The sequence below is a fragment of the Falco naumanni genome, chromosome 6 (assembly GCF_017639655.2).
Source record: "Falco naumanni isolate bFalNau1 chromosome 6, bFalNau1.pat, whole genome shotgun sequence".
Classification (NCBI taxonomy): Eukaryota; Metazoa; Chordata; class Aves; order Falconiformes; family Falconidae; genus Falco; species Falco naumanni.
Genome location: NC_054059.1, coordinates 25432668 through 25455069, shown reverse-complemented (window position 1 = coordinate 25455069; position 22402 = coordinate 25432668). Strand labels below are relative to the sequence as shown.

The 22402-nt window shown below is 42.2% G+C and overlaps 1 protein-coding gene across 2 annotated transcripts in view; it reads right to left on the bottom strand.

Moving 5' to 3' along the window:
• COLEC11 (collectin subfamily member 11) overlaps positions 1 to 22402 on the bottom strand; it is a 41664-nt gene that overhangs the window by 12266 nt on the left and 6996 nt on the right. For both annotated transcript variants that reach the window (XM_040598827.1, XM_040598828.1), the window contains exons 2-3: positions 11378 to 11533; positions 5566 to 5637 (exon numbers count right to left, since the gene is read on the bottom strand). In XM_040598827.1, coding sequence (XP_040454761.1) covers positions 5566 to 5637; positions 11378 to 11507 — 202 coding nt within the window. In that variant the 5' untranslated portion in view covers positions 11508 to 11533. The remainder of the gene's footprint in view (positions 1 to 5565; positions 5638 to 11377; positions 11534 to 22402) is intronic.

Here is a 22402-nt window from a genome sequence, read left to right as displayed (position 1 = left end):
TATTTTGTAAGTTACTTGTTCACTGATTATTACACACCTAAGGAGTTCAAAGAAACTAAGCACATTTTCCTCAGATGAACTTGCTTGAGAAATGAAACAAAGAAAGGGGAAAGGAAAAAAAAAATACTACTGTGATTTTGATAATGTAAATTAACAACAGAAGTAGGAAACTCTACAAATGTTGCAGGAGAATTACAGTTTCTCCCTCATGTAAACCATCACTTACTCAACTAGCAGAAAAATACAATGAAATTTAGCAGTTTCCATCAACAGAAGCCAAATATTAGCCCAATAAGACAGCAATTATCAGGCTTCAATAGAAATACAGGGGGTCAAACACATGTTAACACAGCGACTGAAGTTTAACAGGCTAATGCACAGAAACAGGGCTGCTGTGATCATCCATGTATGCTCTTAGAAAGGGCAAATGCAAAGTGAGGCAATTTCATCCATCCTTCATTATCCACTAAGTTATATGTTAAGTAGCTGGATCACGGGTCTAAGCTTTACACCAACTGAGGTTTTAAAATACTTGGCCAGCACTTTAAAAGACATCAGTGGTGTATGCCCATCAAGAGGTTAAAAACAGAAAAAAGCAAGCCCAAAAGCAGATCATGAATGGATATTATATGATCTGTCCAGTAAAAAGGTAATTACCTAGTTATTTCTGAGAACATCACGAACAAAATATCAAACTCCAAATGATGCTCAGTTCTTATCCCTCCATAAATAAGATGAAAAACCTAATATGAAAAAAATGTCAGTGTGTTGGATATTTCAGTGTTATTGGCTTGCATGATTTTTTCCAAGATAATTGCTGTATTTTATTTTTGCATCAAAGTTCCAGCTTCTGGATAACCAAGGGGAAAACCCTTGGACTGCTCAAAGAGAATATACAGTTGAGTCACTCTCATTCAGCTTGAAAGTCTAGAAAAGTATTTATGCATGAGCTTAACTTCAGGTCTGGGCACTACACACTGTCTGTGGAGGTTAACTAGAGACTGAAAAGAAGACAATGTTTTTTTCTAGGTCAAGGCTGGTTTATTCTTCTGTGTCCTTGCCATACGGTAGAAATTACATCTGTGAAGTCTGTTTGCTTATCCAGTCAACACTGTGACACTCAGAAAATACATTGGATATTGTACCATGATGAAATCTGGCACCATTTTGGCCCAAATTGTTTTTAAGGCAACTATTGTTCTTTAGAGAAGCATTTGTGGAAAGGAGTTGATGAAGACAAATATCTACAAGATATACAGCATTAATGGATTAGTTAATTAGAATTCACTTTAAACAGGAGCTTGTTTGTAGAAATTTCTTACTATGCTAAAATAAAGTTGTTTACCAAATATTCCAAGAATATACATTTGTCAAGTCAAATCTGGATGCATAAAGAGTAAAAAACATGTTACTACAGAAGCGGTTAAGAAATTTTGCCTGTGATTAACCTGAAAGCACTGCCTGGAAAAATACAGATATAGTATGCATTAATATTCAATTTTCTTTCATCTCTTTTCTGTTTCAGGTATGTTTTTCTTGCAGTGAATTTTCACTTCAGTGTTTCTTCTTTCAGTCTCATCAGAATTTTGGGCTTTTGGAGGTATGGAAAACTGGAAAGTTATCATTAGAGTTAATCAAGCCTTCCTTATTATAATGATTTTCCAAATAAATGCAATTTTGCAGCATAAAATGTATAAATTAAATGTTACACAATGGATCAGTCTGACTGAAAAAAAAATATTTCCACTTCTCAGATGGTCCACAACATTTGGAATTGATTTGATAAAATGCCAAGCTAGAGAAACATGCAAGACAGCACAACAGGAGAGGCTCTCAAGCTCCCCATGAGAAAGCAGTATGACCACATGCCCATCTCAAACACTTGTACAAAAATTATCACAGTCTGAGAAAAAAACGGAAGAACTGAGAGTCTGTTTAATGACATCAATTGCCCAGGTATGACAGGACAGCCAGAACAACAGGAGTGCTGCAGTGGATGGATATTGCTCTTTAGGAAGGACAGGCAGGGATGACAAGACAAGGATTATGTTCTGGACAGTGGGCACCTTGAATGCATGGAGCTTTGCTTCCTAACAGACAACTGGTCTACTGAAAGCCTGTAAATCAGATTCAGAGGGGAGGCCAGCAAGGGGAACGTCATAGTGGGCATTCATTACAGACTGACCTGTCAAGAAGAGGGACTGGATGTGAAGAGTTCTTTTAACTGTCAGAGCTCCATAATCAGAGGCTAGCTACTTCAGCATCTTCTGAAAGAGCAGCACCATAAGAGGCAATCAATCCAGAAAGTGCATCAGGGACAATTATCTAATGCAAGTACTGGGTTTCCATCTGGAGATAATAGTCTTGACCTGTTATTCACACACCCTCTGGCTGTGGATATAATAGTCAACAGCAGCCTTGGCTGCAATGACCATGACTGCCTTCATGAGATAACAGCATTTGAGATTCTGAGGGAAGTGAAGAAGGCAAGCAGCAGGATAAAAGCCCTGGGCTTCTGGACTTCGGCTTGTTCTGGGAACTCATAGACAGGATCCCACTGGAGGCAGCTATGAAGTACAAAAGGGCCCAGAAAGAGCTTCTCAGTCTTAAGGAACAATTTCCTTAAAGCATAAGAACTACCCATTGCAATGTACAGGAAAATGAGCAGATTCTGCTGCAAGCAGGAGGTCAGCTTGGCTGGAACTGAGACCAAATGCAGAAAGGAAGCATGCAGGAGGTGGATACCAGGACAGGCTACCAAAAAGTAATATACGAGTATTCCCCAGGCACGAAGGGATGAAGTAATGACAAAGTGCAGCTGGAGCTGGCCTCCACTATGGGTATGAAAGACAACATGTAAGACAGTAAGTTAAGGCAGCAGTAAAAAAAAAAAACAAAAAAAAAATAGAGAGACCAAGGATAACATGGGTGCTCTGCTCAGGAGGAAGGGAGCCTAGTGACAAAGGACACAGGACAGGCTAAGGTACTTAGTGCTTTCTTTGCCTTGGCAAGGTGTGCTCTCTGGTCTCCCAGTTCTTCATGTCTGGTAGCAAAGATTTGGGAAGGACATGCTACTCACAGTAGAGGACGACTGAGTTAGGAACTACTTCACCTGGATGCACACAGGTTCATGGCACTGGGCAGAAGGCATTCAAGGATGCTGAAAGGGCTAGCTAAGGCTGTTGCAAGGCTGATGAAGCCTAATTAGCAGCTGATAATGAGTGCCATTCCTCAGGAACCAGTCCTTCATCAGAGACAAGGAGGAAGAAGTGGAAGGCTCCTCTGTGAGTCTCCCAGGAACCCCATGCTGGCAGGAGTGGTTGGTGTGCTGCAGGGCAGCACTGCCAGTCAGGAGAAGCTTGACAAATGGCAGGAATGTGTTGACAGGAATATCATGCATTCAGCCAGAAACTAAGTTCCTCACCTGTGATGCACTGATGAAGGCTGGCCAAAAAACTCCTTTGCCTAAAAGGACCCAGAGATTCTTGGGCCCTGGTACAAGAGAAGCAAACTGGAGTCCAGCTGAAGATGGTTTTATTTAGCTTGGAGTAGAGAAAGGTACAGGGGACTTATCTGCAGCCTTCCAATATCTACAAGTGGTTTGTAGAGAAGATGCAGCCTCCTCAGAGACCCACAGTGACAGGACAAGACACAATGATCACAAGCTACAAGAAAAATTTCAGTTGGCCCTAACAAAAAGGTCTTTCACATTGACACTAGTGAACAGACCGATCAAAAAGGATGTGTATTCTCCATCCTTGGAGATTTTCAAAAGTCTACTGGACCAGACCCTGAGCAACCTGATCTAATTTTAAGTCTGCCCTTTTTAAGAAGGAGATTGGACTACATGAGCTCTTTATGACCTTTTAACCTAAATTATTCTGTGGTACTTTAACTTCTCTTCATGCTGCATTACCTTGCAAAAGTTGAAATTTTAGTTCCAATATTTTTTATAAGAGTTGTCCTTGAAGGGTACAACTCCGTAAGGGAAATACACTGGCTGAATACACACACCCCTCATGGGAGTTATAAATTTTTCAATGCATTGTAGGGGGAAGAGCTCTGGCTATGGATTTTGGTCCCAGGGAAAACTGCAGGTATCAGACTCCCATAATTGCCCGAAAGAACTATAGAACAGATCGTGCATCATCATAAGGAAGTGTAAATTACCACTGTGATTGCTTTGAAAGGAAGCTTGTAAATTCAGTTCAGTAAAAACTAACTAAATCCATCGTTCCGATGACAGGAATGTCAAATATTTAATTTCAATATTGAAATAAAAGGTTTTGGCTACTCCTAATGTGAATTTTTCAGAATGTGCATCTCCTGGAAAACTTATGAAGGTCAAGTTTCCTCCTTTCTTCAGGATAAAAACAAATGTGAAAAGACAGAATTTCCTGCAAGACAGAAATGCCATGTTTTTCTCTAACTGTATAGCTGAATACTATTGAACACCATTCCACTCAAGCTCCAAATATTTTTTAACTACAATGCAAACAGCATTATCATCATATTTCCATAAATATTACTGAACTGCGATCCAAAAGAAGTGGAATCACTCATGGCCACCTCTGCCTATTATGGCCTACTGCCTGCCCTCAGTGGTTTTAATTAAGGTATTGTGAATGTTCACATTTACAAAAAAAGCAAATAAGAAAATTGAGCCTCATGGTTTTTTTCCCTCTGCTCTAATAGGAGATATTCATTTGCAGAAGGCAAACTATGAAGAAGACATTATGATGCCTTTCTTCACAGAGACCTTTCTAAAAATTCAAGAAGGTTTTTTTTCCAAAATGAATCTTTTTGACCAGAAAACAATAGTTAGTCTACGAATAAGTGCATACGGTTGTACTGGTTTTGGCTAGGATAGAGTTAATTTTCTTCGTAGTAGCTGGTAGGGTACTATATTTTGGATTTGTGACCAAAACAGTGTTGATAACACAGGGACGTTTTCTTTACTGCTGAGCTGCGCTTACGCAGCACCAAGGCTATGCTTTCTGCTTCTCACGCCACCCCACCAGCAAGTGGGCTGGGGGTGCACAAGAAGCTGGGATGGGACACAGCCGGGACAGCTGAACCCAACTGACCAAAGGGATATTCCATACCAGATGATATCGTGCTCAGGAATAAAAGCTGGGGGAAGGAGGAGGAAACAGAGATGTTCAGAGTGATGGCGTTTGTCTTCCCAAGTAACCATTACATGTGATGGAGCCCTGTTTTCCTGGAGATGGCTGAACACCTGCCTGCAATGGGAATCAATGAATGAACTCCTTCTTTTGCTTTGCTTGCATGCACAGTTTTTGCTTTACCTATTAAACCGTCTTTGTCCCAACCCACAAGTTTTCTCACTTTTACCGTTTCAGTTCTCTCCCCCATCCCACCACAGTGGTGTGAGCGAGCGGCAGGGGGGGGCTGGGCTAAAACACAACAATAGTACATGAAAATGTCCAAGGATGATTTAGTCACCCAGAAAAGGGAGAGAGGATCCCCATCTTCATTGCCTCACAAGAAAAGGCAGCATTTGGTCAGCAATGACTTTCAAAATATCTTCTTTAATAAAGATACCTTTTTCTCCTGGAGGCCCAACTCTGCCTGGACGACCTGGAGCACCTTTCTCCCCCTTTTCTCCAGCCTCTCCTGTTGATACAAAAGGAAAGAAAAAGAAGAATCATATTAAACCAGGACCATTTTCTGTTGGTGGCAGTGACAAGAGTGTCATTCTCCCCAGTGAAAATAAAAACCTACTATAACAAGAGTGGGGGGAAATAAAAGCAGATGCAACCTGACTTAACAGCTTTACTTGATTGCACGGAGAACAGAATTTCCTGCAGTTGGCATAGACACTGACAAAACTAAGGTCAATACATTACTGAAATCTCATACAATGGGTCTAGTTTTGTGGATGTTACTCATCCACCTCCAAAAAGCCCAATGGTACTTCTGAGTCTGCATTCATCAAACACTTCCACAATATCTGCTAAGGAGATGCTTAAGTCTCAAGTGAAAATGGCTTAACTACAACCTCAATATTTTTTTTTAACTTTTTTTAAAGAAAAAAGTGCTTATGCCATTTATGGAGGCCCATAGGAAGTCATTGTTACACCCGTCATTTAGAGAATCATTTTTTAGGCATGGAAGAGTATCTCCTAATCCATATTCTCAGTTACATACTCTGCCTTTCTCTGTGACATGAGCCACTGTACATTTTACTTACATGCACATGGCTCATGGCATATTATTATAATCAGCATATTTAAACATCAGTTTCTGTAAATGTTTGCTTCCCTGATGCCTTTCATTGGAAATCTGGGGATACTGAGCTTCTCCCCCTACCATTGTACTACTATTGTAGTTTGCCATTGATGTAAAATTAAAATCTCTTAAACAAACAGACATATAATGATTTACATAGCCACCTTTACAAAAAAAAAAGATTTATATGAAGGAGAAGAAAGTTTTATGGCTTCCACAGAAAAGAAAATGCCAGGATCTAAAAGTCAGAGTTAGCACAGCACACCTGATGCACTAGCACTGTACTTCTACAGAGGAGAGTAAGCATTAGCTACTCTCCAGGAAGCTGAGTGGAGCCCCACAGCAGGAAAGGCAGTGGTTATCATGCACCCCTCAAGCTCTGCTCTCCGGCATAGCTGGGCGCTGAGGTTCAGAGAGGTACCATAGAGGTGACATGTGAAAACAAGCCACAACATGGCATGCTTCAAATATGCAGCCTCCAGCTCTCTCTCCTTATGGCAGACATAGGTGGCTGCGAGTTGAACTTGGCCCTCCATCTGTTATATATTCCTTCTTCAGGCTGCCAGCAGGCTCCAGACCATCTTCCCTGCCTTCAGACATGCAAAAATAGGCCATTCCCTGACCTTAATGAGGACAAACTTCACATAATCCCCAGTGAATTATATTGTTAGTACGAAACAGGCTATTATTTGGCACATTTGGGAACGTCACTTTTTCTATTATCAGGTAACCAATAGACTTTGTACGATTGCCTTTCCCCCCCTCAGGGCTGCTTATGAGTTCTTTGCTTCCCAAAGATAAATCCTGACAATGACTTTCCCCTGCTCTCTGGAGGCTGAGAGCAGGCTATTACAGCCTATTGCTTTACATGTTCTTCAGAGTGAAAGCTGTGCGTTAGGGATCAATAAAATAGATCACTCTTGCTTCAGGCCATTACACTTGCCTGCATTTATTCCTATAATAAGATGACACTGCATTCCTTCGTGTGGGTGTTTAAGAAACTTTTCCTGGGAGGAGATTACCCCATTACAGGCCCACCTACAGACCACTCTGCATGCTTTGTTACCAGCCGTTTTAAGCAGCGAGACTTTGGCCAAGAGGGAGCGATCAGTGGTCCAGTTCAGCTTGGCCATGTTTAAGTCTCTATTCTTGCTGTATGTACCCTGAGCACCGTGCAAGCTGAGGAAGCAAAGCCTGTGCAGGTATCACGGGCAACAAAAGGTTTATGTCAAGGAATTTCAATCAATCTCATTTATCACCAATTAAGACTAACTTTTAACTTTTGATTCCTGAATTAGATAAAAAAAACAACACAAATGAACTTAGAGAAAGACACCTCCGTGCCCTTCTTCTGGTCTCCAGCCCCTGTGCCGCTTATCACACTCGGTCACTTTGGAGCAGGAGGCTGGGATCGGTGCACCGTGGTCACTACCCAGCTGCTCCGGTGTCGCCTCCTCCCGCCAGCCACAGTCCCTTTGCATTCATACCTCCTGCTCAGTCTCCTCTCCATCCCTTCCTGGATGGCTCTTTGCTCCAGCCTTACTGCATGAAGGAACACCTTCTTCCTCAGCACAGCACAGCTCTTGGCATGCAGTTGAGCCAGAGCAAGATGTCCCCACCAGTGCTGCACAGTGCTGTGATGACCCACACCCCCAAAAGAAATTTAGTCCGGTACCAAACTGAGCCACAGCAGAGTCATAGGTACCCTGATAGTACTACAAGCTGCTTCTTTCATCATCTTTGAGAGATATCTTTCATAATTCAGATGATGTATCTTACTAGTGCTTTTGTGAATTCTTTGGGACAGGATTATGTTTGTATCCTGCCTACCTTGAGCTATACCATCTACTGTAATGAAAACAGCATGCCAAATATTAACTGCATGAGCTATTAAGCATTCTTTGACTGGTGATAACTTTCTTCCATTACTCATACTCCCTGTGTAAGTAGACACATCAAGTGTGGGCGTAAAAAAAATGGTTTTATTTTATTTATGTAACAACAACGGTTTTACATGTTGTATGCCGTTGAGACTATCAAGACAATTCCTGCTTTAGATTCTAGAATGGAGACAAAACAAAGTGGTAAACCAAGATTTTAAGCTTTGAAGGATTGTTCAGTGTTATTTTTTTCTCCACTATGTAACTTCAGTCTCATGTGCCTATCAAAAGGAGTCAGACTTTAGGAAGAATATGAGTGAGCAATGCAGCAAGGCTTCATCTTCCACACCTTCACACACAACACATTTTCCCATTATTAATAATCGGCTTTCTAAAACACGGATCAGTCTGCTGTTTGGATTCTCAGAGCCATGGTATTTTTCCCTTCTATATTTCATCTTACCCTTTTATATCGTTGAGGTTATTAAAAAAAAAAATCAGTCCCTAAGACCTAAGCTGCTGACCTTAAACTCATTTGTGCCTTCTTCTATTCTTGGTGTCTTTACCGGCTTCCTTCATCTTCCATTTCTACCTCCATTCTCATCTCATCCCCCTTCCGATTCTTCCTTTTATTCTGTGGGGTCCTAATTGGCTTTGTGCCATTTTCTTTTTTTTTTTTTTTTTAGTTTCCAGTCTCTCCACTCAGTCTCATTCTTTGTCCTTTTCTTTTCTCTTTTCCCTTTATCTCTTCCTGTTCTTCTAAAATTTCTCCATTACACTCCCCCACTTTTGGGTACCTTCGCCTGGTGTCTTTCTCCTTCACCACCCCATGTGGGTTCCACTTTCTGCACCACCTGTTAGGCTTAACCCTCTTCTCCTGTTTTTTCCCTTTCACACGTACCATGGTGTCCCTCATTGCTTCCCTGAACCTATTTTTTCCAAATCCTGACAGGCTCGTGTCCAGCAGTGGCGTGGGGCTCTGTTCCTCCATCATTGGAGATGTTGCCAGCAGCCCAGCAGAGGAGGAGATGGGGCAGACCTAAAAGCCGCAGTGAGCAAATCCCACTGCGTGGGAGCCGAAATTTGGGCACGCGGCCACATATATGCTCAGTTTAAATGAAGCCTTGGCCACTGAAATGGGTTGGAGTTACGCCAATGAGGGACAGCAGTATCTCATTACCAATTCTCGCAGCCAGTCCCCCTGACAGCGTAGCTGGAGCACTGATAGCTTTTTAGGGATTTCACATTCACTAGGGCTGTATCAGGCCATTTTGTGCTTCACTGAATTTTTACATCAATCTTTCTCACTTTTGCAAGGCTTACATCTCATGAAGCGGAATAAAATCATTAATACATGACAGTTTTCAGGCCCCTCTGTTGTTTCCTGGCTCAGGATTGCCTTCTGACAAAAGGCCAGGGTCCTGCATTGTTTATAGGTTTTAAAAAACTCTGTTGTATATAACAACAGTAATGGTCCTCATATAAAAATGGTAATCACAGATGTTAACTTTGTCTGATTACACGAATAAGGAAACTCGGGCAAAGAAGTTACACAGCTTGTCAAAGCCTGTCAACTTCTTTAAAATGAAAAATCATTTCAAAGCTAAAATCCCCAGTGCTGTGGAGTCTGACCCTTTGACTGATCTTCTGTGTAACTTTAGACAACATATATTTAACTTGATTGTGCTCTCTGTGAATCACATCAACAGCACTACCTTATGCCTATTTCACAGCAAATATATTAAACAAATGAAACAACTTTACTCAAAGCTTAGTCAAACCTCAGAAGACCTGGATATAATGTTGTTCATTCTAACTGGAACATCTGCAGAAGGTGTAAATATTATTAAGACTTCCAAGGTCACTTATTTAAGTGGAAAAAAATAACAACACACACACAGATGGATAGATAGATATAGGTTCAGTTCATGCATCCAAAACTGCATCTATAATAATAAAACAGAAGACATTTTTCGGTCCTGAAGCCAACGGGCCAAGCACAATCCACAGCCCTACAGCCCAATTCTCTCGCTTCCAGCAGAGGGCAACCACATCCAAACTGGGCAGCGTCTGCAGAAGGCAGTTCACACCACAGCCAAACCCGTGGCCAGGCCAGTTCACACCACAGCCAAACCCGTGGCCAGGCTGAGCTCGCAATTTAACCATACGAACAACTGCAAGACAGAACCGAGCCTTGCCCTCGCCAACCAAATAACCGGCACAGACAGCACCTGCGGTCCATACTATGGTCCTCAGGCAACCGGGTAAAGCCCAGGTTTCCACCAGATAACATTAGTGGCATCAATATTATTAGGTGAGTTTCTTGATACTACAATGCACAACTAACAGGAAAACTGGAAAGTTAGTTGAACAGCTCTTAACCAGTGCTTTATTTTTATTATTAATAATAACAACAACAACAATAATAATAATGATAAACTGGTGGCTTTCATGTTGGGGTTTTTTTTTTGTCCTTAGATAAAAAGTATTTCCCCATGCTCACAGGTGTTACACTCTGGTAGGAATACCATTGCCTTCATAATGGGAATTACTGTTATTGACTAAACAGGGCTGGGATTTCACACCCTAATGGATGCTACTGCTTTAAAATGCTAATTCTTCCCACCTGTTGATTTCCTATCTAAGGTACATTTTTTTGCTACTAAAAGATCAATAATTTATTATGCTATCTTTTTTGGTCAAGAGTCTGGAGGAATATTTTGCAAAAATGTTACTCTTGTCCACAGAAACTATAGGAATACCAAAAAACTAACTAATTTTTTATTTCTTCCAAAAGGCACTTGAACATTTAAAGATCAAGGGAAGACAAACATAAGACTAGAAAACTCAAAATACTTCCCATTACATTGCAAAATGGCAACGCAAACCTCTCCGGGCATAAACTAGGGCCTGATTATACAGTCTTTGGATATGTGTACGGTTCTCCAGTATAAACACAGAGAAAGCAAACAGGCAGTGTATCAGAGTAACAAGCACTACTGACCAGGAGCAAGCCTGGTAAACTTTAGCATGTATTCTCTGAATTGTGTTTCTCTTAACAGACTTAAGTTCATCTTACGGACCTTAAAACTCCATTTTTAAGACAGCTACAAACGGGACAAGGACAAACAAGAGGACAACCAAAAGGCACCTTCTTTGTCTCTGTTAGAAACTGTTGGTGGTGTAAACAAGCCTGTTAGAAAGAAAGATTAGTATTTGAATAATGGAGTAGGCTTCCACATTACCTTTTAGGCCTGGAACAAGAATTTGAACAGAGCAGGACTCCTCTGCAATATGTTGAGGATATCCAGACCTTAGCAGTGACAGGAAGGCAAGGCTAATTAGAGTCACCAAGAAAAACAGATCTCTCTTCATAATGAGCACTTACAGGTCACTGACTCCTAAACAAAAAAGAAATGAATAAACAGTTATAAGAATTCCAGAGACTTTCATCAGTTTCTGAACATAAGCAGCATCCTACTACAAAAACAATATATTTTTCCCTGTCATAACCCAGCACAAGTTGGACATGAGCAGGTCCTCCAAGCAGGTTTTGTGTTCCACAGACATACATGAAACATGCAGCAGCGCATTTAGCAGTTTATTTTGGTGTAAGACTGGGTGAGATAAAGCTCAGGAGAAATTTAGTTGAGAAATATGAGATTAAGAAATGTTAATAATAGGCAATTCTGTGTTCGGTGATTTCTCACTGGAGGTAGGGATCTCGAAAGGTCAAAGGAGAAAATACAGCACACAGGCTTGCACTGAGAGATGTCAGCACTAAGCTGCCACTTAGAAAGAGTGCATACTGCTCTAAAGAGGCAATTCAGTAGACTATGAGACCATCCTAAAGGCCTGAAATTTCACTTCCCATCTACCTGAGCAGTGAAATTGTGCCCAGCAAATTGTCTGATACAATAACCCTCACGTAAGACATTGTAGGTGGAAGGCAGATAATATTTCACTCTATCATTCAATGAAGCTACATCAGTGTCTTCAATAAATTCTGAAAAGATTCACCTCTGAAATATACCCTTGTCTAAGCCTACAAGTGGAATGGCTTGCCTGATATTAGGCTGTGAAGAGATCTCAGAAAACAACAGTACAGAAATGGAGTTTGTGTGAAAGGACCATCAAAAGCCGATATTTAGGGGGTGTGCAGAAATACTCTTTGACAAAAGCATTATTTATGTACTTCTGATCTGTTCTCCCAGTCCCTCTTTCACCAAGGCTCTGTACTACACAAACCAGCTGAAAAGTCGTATTAGGGTTTCAAGAGAAATTACCTGTATATCATCCTTTATACCCACAATAGAGACATGTGCCTGTTACATCTAGAGCAAGAAGATTGGGCTACATTACTCCCCACTCCCCGATTCCCTTCAAAAATAAGACAAATAGGATTAGGCACAGGTGTGGGGCCAGTACCTGGGTCTGTGTGTCTCAACATGCTCAAGGTCTAGGAGGGTGGATCTGTTATTTTGGGGGTGGCCTGAAGGCATAGCTGCCCTTCAGCAGGGACAGGATAATAACGAGCTTCAAGGTAAGAATGAGCTGGTGAAGCGGAATCAAAAACTTCAGGGATGGAGCAAGAGGAAGGCAGACTGCCCTCCACGAGCAGAAAAATTCAGTTTGCCTATACTATTAAAAAGCCTCAATCTAATTTTAAATTCCACCATCAATTCTGGTATGTTTAATAGATGTCTTAGCAGATAGACTAAGTAGATGACTTTGGAGTTGCAGGAACTAATTATCCCTCTGAACTGATGTCCAGTTTGCAATTCCATCATCTTCTAGAAGTTAAAATAGTAGACTGCAACGAGGGGCGGGGGGTGGGGTGGGGGGGGGAGGTGGCGGGTATCAGATGGGAGCAGATTTTGTCTCCCTCCTCATGCGGGAAGGGCACTGCACAAGTTACAGGGGAGGTTGCTCTGCCTCATGCTGCCCTTGCTGTACCACCTGAGGCTGTGTCCCCACCTCAGGGCATATTGCTCCTCAGTATACCTCCCAGTTGTCACCAATCATCCAGATCTGGGGCACAGACTGGTGTATGCTGTGAGCCCCTTTTGATGCAAATCTCTTCCTCAGCTTTCCTTCCAAAGGAGAGCAAGGTGCAGCAGAAGGACCATGCCTGAAAAAGGTGGGCTCTGTGCTTCGACCTGGGAAGAACTTGTGGGTCAGGGGATCTTGATACATAGTCTAATGGGCTAAGCAGGGCAAGAAAACCTAGGGAAAATGTCTGGTGCTAGGAAATCCTACCAAGGAACAAGGGAGGAACAGGGACTATCTGGAGATTTTCACAGCCACAGCATGCCTTGCTCCTGTAACAGGACAGGAGTGAACTACTTCATAGACAAGCTTTGCCCACCAGAAAGGAGACCCACGAGCGTGCTGACCAGAAAAAGGAAGTTTCCACTAAGCTATAACATAACAATTTTATTTTCAAGGCCTCTATTTCCTATTACCTTTTAGTCTAGCAGATGACAATATAGAAAATTGTACTAGAGATGCATTTTGTACCCTCACCAACACTCCTGTCAGAGTAAGTACTAGTGTAATTTACAAAGTCTCCTCTCATAGCTTAGCGTGCAGGTTCTGGAAGGACAACACTCACTCATATATAAAGATGCTTACAGTATTTTTTTTTTCTCCCCTTTCAAGAGTGCTCAGTTCCCAAAATTTTGCTTATGTTACCACCACTAAGATGATTGCAGCTCATATACACGTCTGATTCAGCTTTAAAATACCTAGCTCAGGTATTTCTAGGAGCACAGAAACCTACAGAATTATAAACCTTAGCCGATCAAATATTTAGACCACATTATGTTTTGCACAATTGCAGCAACATCACTCGAGGCTTCTCAAGAGCGCAGACAAAACTGTATTTTGCCACCCAAGGATGAGGAAGCAGAGCTGGAGGAGAAGGCACATCATAAAAGTAGACATGGAGAACAGGGTCATTGGGGGCAGGAGTTGAGAAACAATAATGGAAATTTGGATGTAAAGCTTCTACCAGCCATGCAGAAGCAGCAACCATCCCAGATCCCCAGGGCTCTGCCAGACAAAATCATCAGGAAAACATCTGCTGTGTTGCTGTCCTCTGCTGTCTTGGGCTACTGCTTCCTTTGTTTCTAATAGAGCCTGCCTGAACTACTAGAAACCAGGACAGACCACTGGCCACTTTACAGCTATTTTTTAAGGTTATACAAACTATTTGACCACAGTCTTGATATAGGTTTGAAATATCAGATCTCTGTGATGGCACTCTTCTCCCACGCATCCTCACATGCATGCCAAACAAATTACATCACATACATTAAGCTTGAATCGGGCCACACCTCCCCAGAAGGAGATTCCTAACCCCAGGGTACAAGGCACTGAGTCTTGGTGTAATTCATGGCCTAGAAGAGCTCACAGTATCCACAGTGAATGGTCCTGCCTCTTTTTGCCTAGTCCATAATCCACAGCAGTCACCAAGCGAAAGAGGGAGCAGCAAAAACTAGCAAGAGGAAAGGTTGAGGAGAAGGGTGTTTCTCCAGATCTCCCCTTCAAAGGCTGCTAGGGCCAGTCTCAGCACTTGAACAGTTAGTGCTGGTAGACTGGAAAGTGGTGGGCTCCATAACCAGAACAGGCTTTGTGATGCCAAGCTAGGGACCAGTGCTCCCCACGTGGGAAAGCAGTGAGTTGTGGTTGCCTCAGCCAGCCAGGAGGACATGGCAGAGACTCGTGCCTGGAAGTATCTTCTACAGACCTGAACGCAGGTGTTTAACTCTGCAGCAGCCACCTTTGAGGGACAGGTAGTGGGATCATCCCGGAGGACAGTCACATGGATGCTCTGTGGGCTAAGCAGAGGATGTGGGTCCTGCCTGCCCCTGCAGCTCCCATCCCACAGCCCAGCAGAGCACTCCCGCCTTTTCATTGTAGTGGGGGAACTTTAGGATCCAGAAGATGATCAGACAAGGCAGCTTTCAAGCCAAGTGATTTCAGACACACAGCTGAAAGCCTGGGAATTAGGCAGTTTCAGCATGAGCACCCAGCAGGCTGGTGATAACAAGTCTCAAGAGATGACTTGGAGTGGGGAGCAAAATGGCCTGAGATGGAAGAAAGAACTGTAATTAGGAGGGTGCTCCATTCTCTGCATTAGTGAATAAAAAGGCAGCATCACCACCTCCTCCGGTTGCACTTTATGAAGTTTTAGATGCATCCAGACTACAACTGAAAGATCAAAGCCTGCAGGTATGTTAAATATTAATCTTCCTTTGCAAAATCCTTACACAGCTCGGAGATGAGACAGGCAACGAGCAGCAGAGAACTGTCAAGGCTGCTTGGTGGCTCTGCTCAGCAGCCAGATATGAAGGATTTTCTGGGGAAAACAAAACCTCCAATGAAGCTTCATCACATTCCCCACTGCCTGCAGCTGCTGCAGGGCTTACAAGCCTTAGAGACAGAGGATACAGCTCACCCTACATCATGATGGCTCAACCCGCAGAGAAAATGGACTCATTCTAGAAAACAGAGCTTCTTAGCGTCAGTCAGGTCACAGCATCCAAACCCATACGACTACTGGGGAAATTACCTTGATCTGAGAAGAGCCACCAACAGGAAATCTCCAAAGAGGTTGTAGACTGAATAATTTATAGAGTCTGCAGCTGTAGTAAAGGGACACATTAGTAGTAGAAATCAAACCAAAAGCACTTTGGATATCACACTCTCCAACTTCTCCTGCTTTAAAAAGAAACCTCTTCTGCAGCTGAAATTGCCTTATATGATTGAAATAAGAGTTTGATCTCCAGGTATGTGCTACAGCAGTAACTTTCATTTTTAAATCCTGGAAAATTCCTTGCCTTTCTGACCTACCTTCAAGTCCTTTCAGACCCAGATTCATAAAAGCATTTTAGAAAACTAAGTCCCACTGAAACTGGTCCTCAGAAAAAGGTACCAGCCTGTTTTTTCAAACACTATCGTAGTCCTGGTAATTCGAGTATCTTCAGCATTGATAAAACCAACGCCAGAGAGAAACAGAGAAACATTCAGCACTTGTAAAAGCATAAATATTTTCTCACTGTCTATGCAGGGGTCAGGAGTCAAATTTGCAACACTTACAATGATGGCCATTAAATCAGCATAAGCGGAAAGCTTGGGGAAAAAATGAGAAGGAGAAGGCAGCATTTACATGGCCTTTCCTTTAAAATCAAAATGCCTTTATTCCTATTAGGAATCGGAACATAGCATTGCAACCAACACAATCTCAAAACAACTTTTGAGACCTGTCAGCTTTAGGGAATCTGCCTCAGTTGCCAAGAGAGAAGATGTTTATTAAGCCAAGCTTCAAGTGACAAGTTCTTGAGAAGTCATCAGAGAATCCCGGAGGCATTGCTCAAAACCACTGCAGGACCAGCCAGGCCAGCTGGCACCCAGCACTCCTTGAGCTCCCCCACAGCTGTGGATGGAAAGCTTGAAGACCACTTCAGCCAGCAGACACCTCATGCATGAAGACCCTGTATCTGCCAGCAGCTGCTCTACAAGGGCCGGTGCCTTATTGCACACGATTATTTTGGACCTAGAAGCAACAACACAGATGATCTGCCTAGCTGAATCCAAATGGCTGAGAAATGCAGAAGGATAATGATGCTCGCTGGCATTAGTGCTGAGCCAGCCAACAGCTATCGAATGGCTGTAATCCTCTGTATCATCCTACAGGACTCCTCTTTGAGCTGTTTTCATTTCACTATTGCTGAGTTGTTTTCACTGTTATTACGATTATTTTTTTTACTATTATTTTTAAAACTATACTTCATTCTTGGAGATCTGGGTGGAATTATCTATGTCCTGAATTGAGTATGTTCCTGATGCAGACAGGCACGCAAATCTGCAGAGCCACAGCCACATTTGGCGGACGAATTTCCCAAGCAGGTTTGAGTCAGCACTACTGACACATCAACAGCTTTCAGCAGTTTTCACTCCCCTGACGTTTCTAGTCCTCGTCATCCACATCCCGACAGCTCCCAGAACTATCTGGCAGCCTGTGTATCCTCAAATGCCCCAGCAGTCCCTAAACTGCATCCCAACAGCTGCAACACACACAAAATCACACTAGTGAGATGCCAGGCTGTCAGGCTGTGACACAAACCTCACACTATTTCACTGTTACTATTCACACTATTACTTTGAAAAAATAAAATAAAAAAAAAAAAAAAACCAAAACAAACAGAAATTAGGTCCCAGGGCTACAAAGGTAACACCAGGGCCTCGCACAGATCAGGGATACATCTCTGGGGGAAGCAGGGAGAGGCAGAAGGGACAAGCCTCCAGCTCTGTGCCTGCAAGTTGCTCTTCACCCCTTGGCCTGAGGGCTGCATATCATTCCCTGGAGAGGATGTCTTTCACACTGGAGATGAAACCTGTGTCACTGACCTCTTCTTTCTCCATTACAGCCTTGCAGATCTTCCTAACCTACAGATGTTTTATGTAGCTATGCTTTTACTTTATCTAAGTGTTTTCTCATTTGTCCTCCCAGCTCCCTCATGCATTACCTTGTATAAGCAAGAATTCACCATTTAGCCAGAATATAAAAATCAGAATCAATGATAGAGGTGCTTAAACAACGGGAGATCATTTCCATAACATTGCAATGCTCTGAAGTTAAATTCTACGTGTTGATTTAAAGGTTAAAGCAATGGGCTTGAAAGATTAAAAAAAAAAATCCCTAAATGTTAATACTGTAGAATTGCAAAAATGAGGACTGTAACTGCCGCAGCTACAAAGTCTCTGTTAAGTCTACAGAGCACGGAGTAGCATAAAACAAAGACATAACACATTCCAGGTCCTGATAATGCTGAAGAACAGTGAAAATTGCTGCAGAGGACAAAAGGGTGAGTCTAAGCTGATAGGAAGCTAACATTACCTAAAAATCTAACTGATAGGAAGTCATCAGTTACTCCCCAAAGTACACTTAATTCTTGCTCAATAGAGCTATTTCCTCAGTCAATGTTTGTGAGGTGTAAGGAACTATTAGTTCTGACTGTACAACATAGGTGCCCTTGTCATATGTAGGAATAGTAGCCTCACTTTCCATCAAGAAGAATGTTTTTAAAAATTGAAACAAATTTCTTCCTGATGTAGTTTACTGAAGTCAATGAGTTTATGTCAGAATTAACTTACTGTCACCTGTGCTGAAAATATAAAATCAGGGCTTCAGCAAGGGTGAGATGAAAACAGTGCTAGAAGAGGGCAAGTATGTTTTCAAAACCTATAACTACAGGGAGATGGGACCAAAGTGCCAAAACTCTCACAATAACTCTGTACAGTTTTTTAGATGATAAAGAATAACACTTAAGTAGTATTTTATCTTTGTGTTGGTCAGAGTTAACTAGACATGCTAAACAAAATTTCTCCTGCAGTTTTAATCAAAGTCCCTACTGGATTACAAGATCTCTGCTGTAGCCTCGTTTGCAGCTATAATTTACAGAAATAGTTTGTGGGTTTGGGTGCCATCCCTGATATATGTTAGATCAGATTTTCAGTATTCTTAACCAACCCATTTGGGTTTCAAACATAGGTGTCAGTTCTTCTAAAATTTGTGTCTAAACTGTCTCTGGCTAGCCCCACTCCTATAAAGCATCCTCATGAGAACTAGAACACCAGGAATTCACCAAGAATCAATGAATGATGTGGAGAATGCTCCGGAGTACATTTCTTTACATGAATAAATACATATTATTCACATATGCATTTGTCATCCTGTTTCTGAAGCTTTAAGGCATCACTTTTCAGCCTTCCACATACACACAAGCTCAGGACTGCCTGCAGAAGTTGGGGTATTTGTGCAATATCTAAGTGCTTAATGCCCATTCAACCAACTTATGCTTTCCAACATATTCTTCCCTCCAGGTACTTAGGAGTTTTCCAGGTGGGCCTGAAAGCTGTCTTCTGGAGGGCACTGGACAGACTCAAAAGGCAAACTTAATCTGGGGAGGGTGGTCCCTGTCCCTCACCAACATTCTTGGAGGTGCAGGGAAGTGGCAGAAAAGTCTATCTAGGCCACATCCAACCACCTCAGACACGTCAGTAGTGCCACATGACTTTTGCTCAACAGAAATGCCACTCAAGTATTGATCGGAAAGATGAGAAGTGCCAGCTATGGAACATCCTTCAAAGAATTCAAACCCACCACTCCAGTTCCCCATGACAGCAATTGCTCCCACTGGATGGATGCAGTAGACTAAGTTAGACTACACGTAGACATGCCACATTAAAGAATGGAAGGCAAACAGGGAAGAAGCCAGCTCAAGCCTAGCAGTGGGACACTAGACTAAAAAGGGGGGAAATGAGTCTTCTCCCTTCCCTGCTTTCTGTTATGACGTCCCACAATTGACTGATGTATAAACACGTGGACAGGTCAGGAATGCCCAGACAGAAGACAAAATTTAAGCAAAGCAGTTTGTGAGGCTAGAGGAAGAGTAAAGACAAGAGAAGAACATAGGATGTGATCGACTAGTGGGAAAAACACAAGGCAAAAGTGAAAAACCATAGAGGCCTGACCAGGGCAGAAAGGCAGAGAAAGGACAGAGGGAGAGACGGCACCATCCCAGAGTGCAACTGGATGGGAGAAAGGTTTGCTTTTGGTTGCCCCAGCATCCTACTCCTCCCTGAGGAGGAGAACACACAGAACAGAGCAGCAACAGCTTTTGCCCCCATTTCTCACACATTAGATATGCAACAGCTACATTCAAAGAAGGTTCCGAGAATAAAGGGAAGCCACTTGATTGCTGCCCCGTCCTTCTTAATGCTGCAAGCGTGACACCTCAAAAAGCAAACCACAAGGCAGGGCATAGCTGGCATCAGGAGATGCCTATTTATCAGGACGACTTTACTTAGAACCAGATCTTGAGCTAGCAGAAGTTATAAGCAGACCTTTGGGCGGGATTTAACCATCCTGGCTGAGGTGCACAGCCTCAGAAAACTGCCCTGAGCTCCCTGTATAATGAAGTCAGAGAAAGGCACTTTGGTGTGGGGATTCTTATCATCCTAAACCAGGACAGATAATTAACTGGAGGTATCTGTTCATTGCCCAGTATGACTAGCTCGGTCTTTTAAGTATGTAAAGTTAGGTAAGGGGAGCCCTACCACCCCTAATTAGCTAAGCCAGTCTATGGGAGGGCTAATAGCAGCCTGGCTCCCCCACAGCAGTTCCCGTTCTCTGTACTCATTACCCTCCCTTTCCCTGTACTACCACCAACCACCAGCTGATCACATCACGAGCTAGCACAGGCTACTACACCAGCAGAAAGCTATTCTTCTTTTTGTGATGTTATTTTTCACTTGATTTAGTTCCTTGGTTCCTGGTGAGGGTAAAATGGCCATCATTCCTGTGAAAAATGTTGTCAGCCAGGGAAAGAAATGCCCTTGGCAGCAGCTGAGATGGCCTTCAGTGTGTTACAAAACTGTGCCCTTGCATGCCAGTGGCATACAGAAAACAAAGATGCATAAGTGAAAGAATTAAAGGGTCTAAATTCACCACGGAAAAAAAATACAAAAAAAAAAAACACACACAAAAACACAGCACGTAATTAGCGTAGGAACATTTCAAAAGGAGGAAAGATATGGCAAAATACCAGGCTGCAATGGTAAATAATATCCAGCAAAAGACAGAGAGCATAGATATAACTACATGAGGTGTTTTGCAATAACATGCAAGCCACCAAGAGTCATGGAAATGATCCAAGAGTGTTATCCTCAAATGACAAGGACATACTTCTCGTAACGATATCCTCAATATAACAAAACACCACGGTACATAAGCATGCATGATCAAAATCTTGCATTTGAACTGGGGCAGTATCAATGCAATTTCAACAAAGGGTTATTTTACTCTCAGGCTGGGGATCTGCAGAGACAAAGTAACACTCTAATAACAATAACACGTGATCCTACGCTGAAACTTTCCTACCAGGTCTCAGGAGCCTCAGAAAAGAAGAGAAGATAAGTTATACTGGTGACACAAAGACCAACAATACATTCAGTAAAACGGCTAAGCCTCAATGTAAGAGAAAAAACTTAAAATAGTATCAGAGCAAAAATCAAGCCTCACAGGAAATACAGCCACATATCTTCACTGGACAAGTAAAGGGTGAACTTGATAGCAATAGTACTACTCAACGTCCTTTCACTCTTAGAGATCTGAAACGCCTTTCCAAGTGCAGGAAGGGGAATCTACCAAAGCAGCTCCCCAGATTAAGAGAAAATATATGGTCAGAACATAGAAATTGCTGTAGAAGCTAAACACAGCGGGGAAAAAAACAGGGGTTTGTGCATCTGATATGACTTAGTAAAAGCACACGTAAAGATACACGATTCCTGCAGATAACTAGACATTAAAAAACTACTCAGAAGTCAAAGTGTTCTTACACTAGTATGCCACAGCAGACTCACTAATCAGTCTGTATCATTGGCAATAGTCACGATCCTACTGAGGTATGCCAAATGGCAGCCAGCTGAAAGAATATCTTTCAGTGGCAAAACATTTCCCACAGCAGCTTTTATACATACCACGATACACGTATTCAAAATCCTTTGCCATGTACAACACACTGGTCTGCAAATATTTTAAAAAATTGAGAAAGAGTACAAGTGATTGCATGCAGGTTTGAGATGCTTTTGACAATCTCATTTTGAAAAAGAAACGTGAATTCAGAAACAATGTGTAGAACACAATCTGCAAACAAGGGTGTTTACCTGAATTCACATAAACTGAAAGTGTTACTTCCTTTATCCATATACCACGATGCTTCTGCTACCAAAAGATTCTTGAGGATCACAACTCCCCTTGGGAATTTTTTGTTAAAGTCTTTCCATCTAACCAACTGCCCTGAGAGTATTCTTTATTTTAATAATGTACACTTCCAGGGAAGATTATAACCAGTTATGTTAAGTGGTAACTACTGGCATCTCCACCTGCTTTGGTACTCAGCAAATTCTCTAACAATAGCATCAGATGCATCATTCACACAGCTAGAACATGACCGGAGGCCAGTTGCACACAAATTAAGAAGCTGTACATCAGCTAAGCAGTGATCCTTTGAACCTCAGCATGTACCTGTTCAGCATTGATAGGGCACTTAGAGGAACAAAAGCTAATGCTACCGCTTTGATTATGTGGCTACCAGTAAAAGAAAAGGCTTCAGAGGTGTTAAAGACTACACTGACCCTGCCGTGGCTGAAATCCCAGCATTGCCAGCTGATTTAAGCAAAGGAAGAATGAACAACAAAAA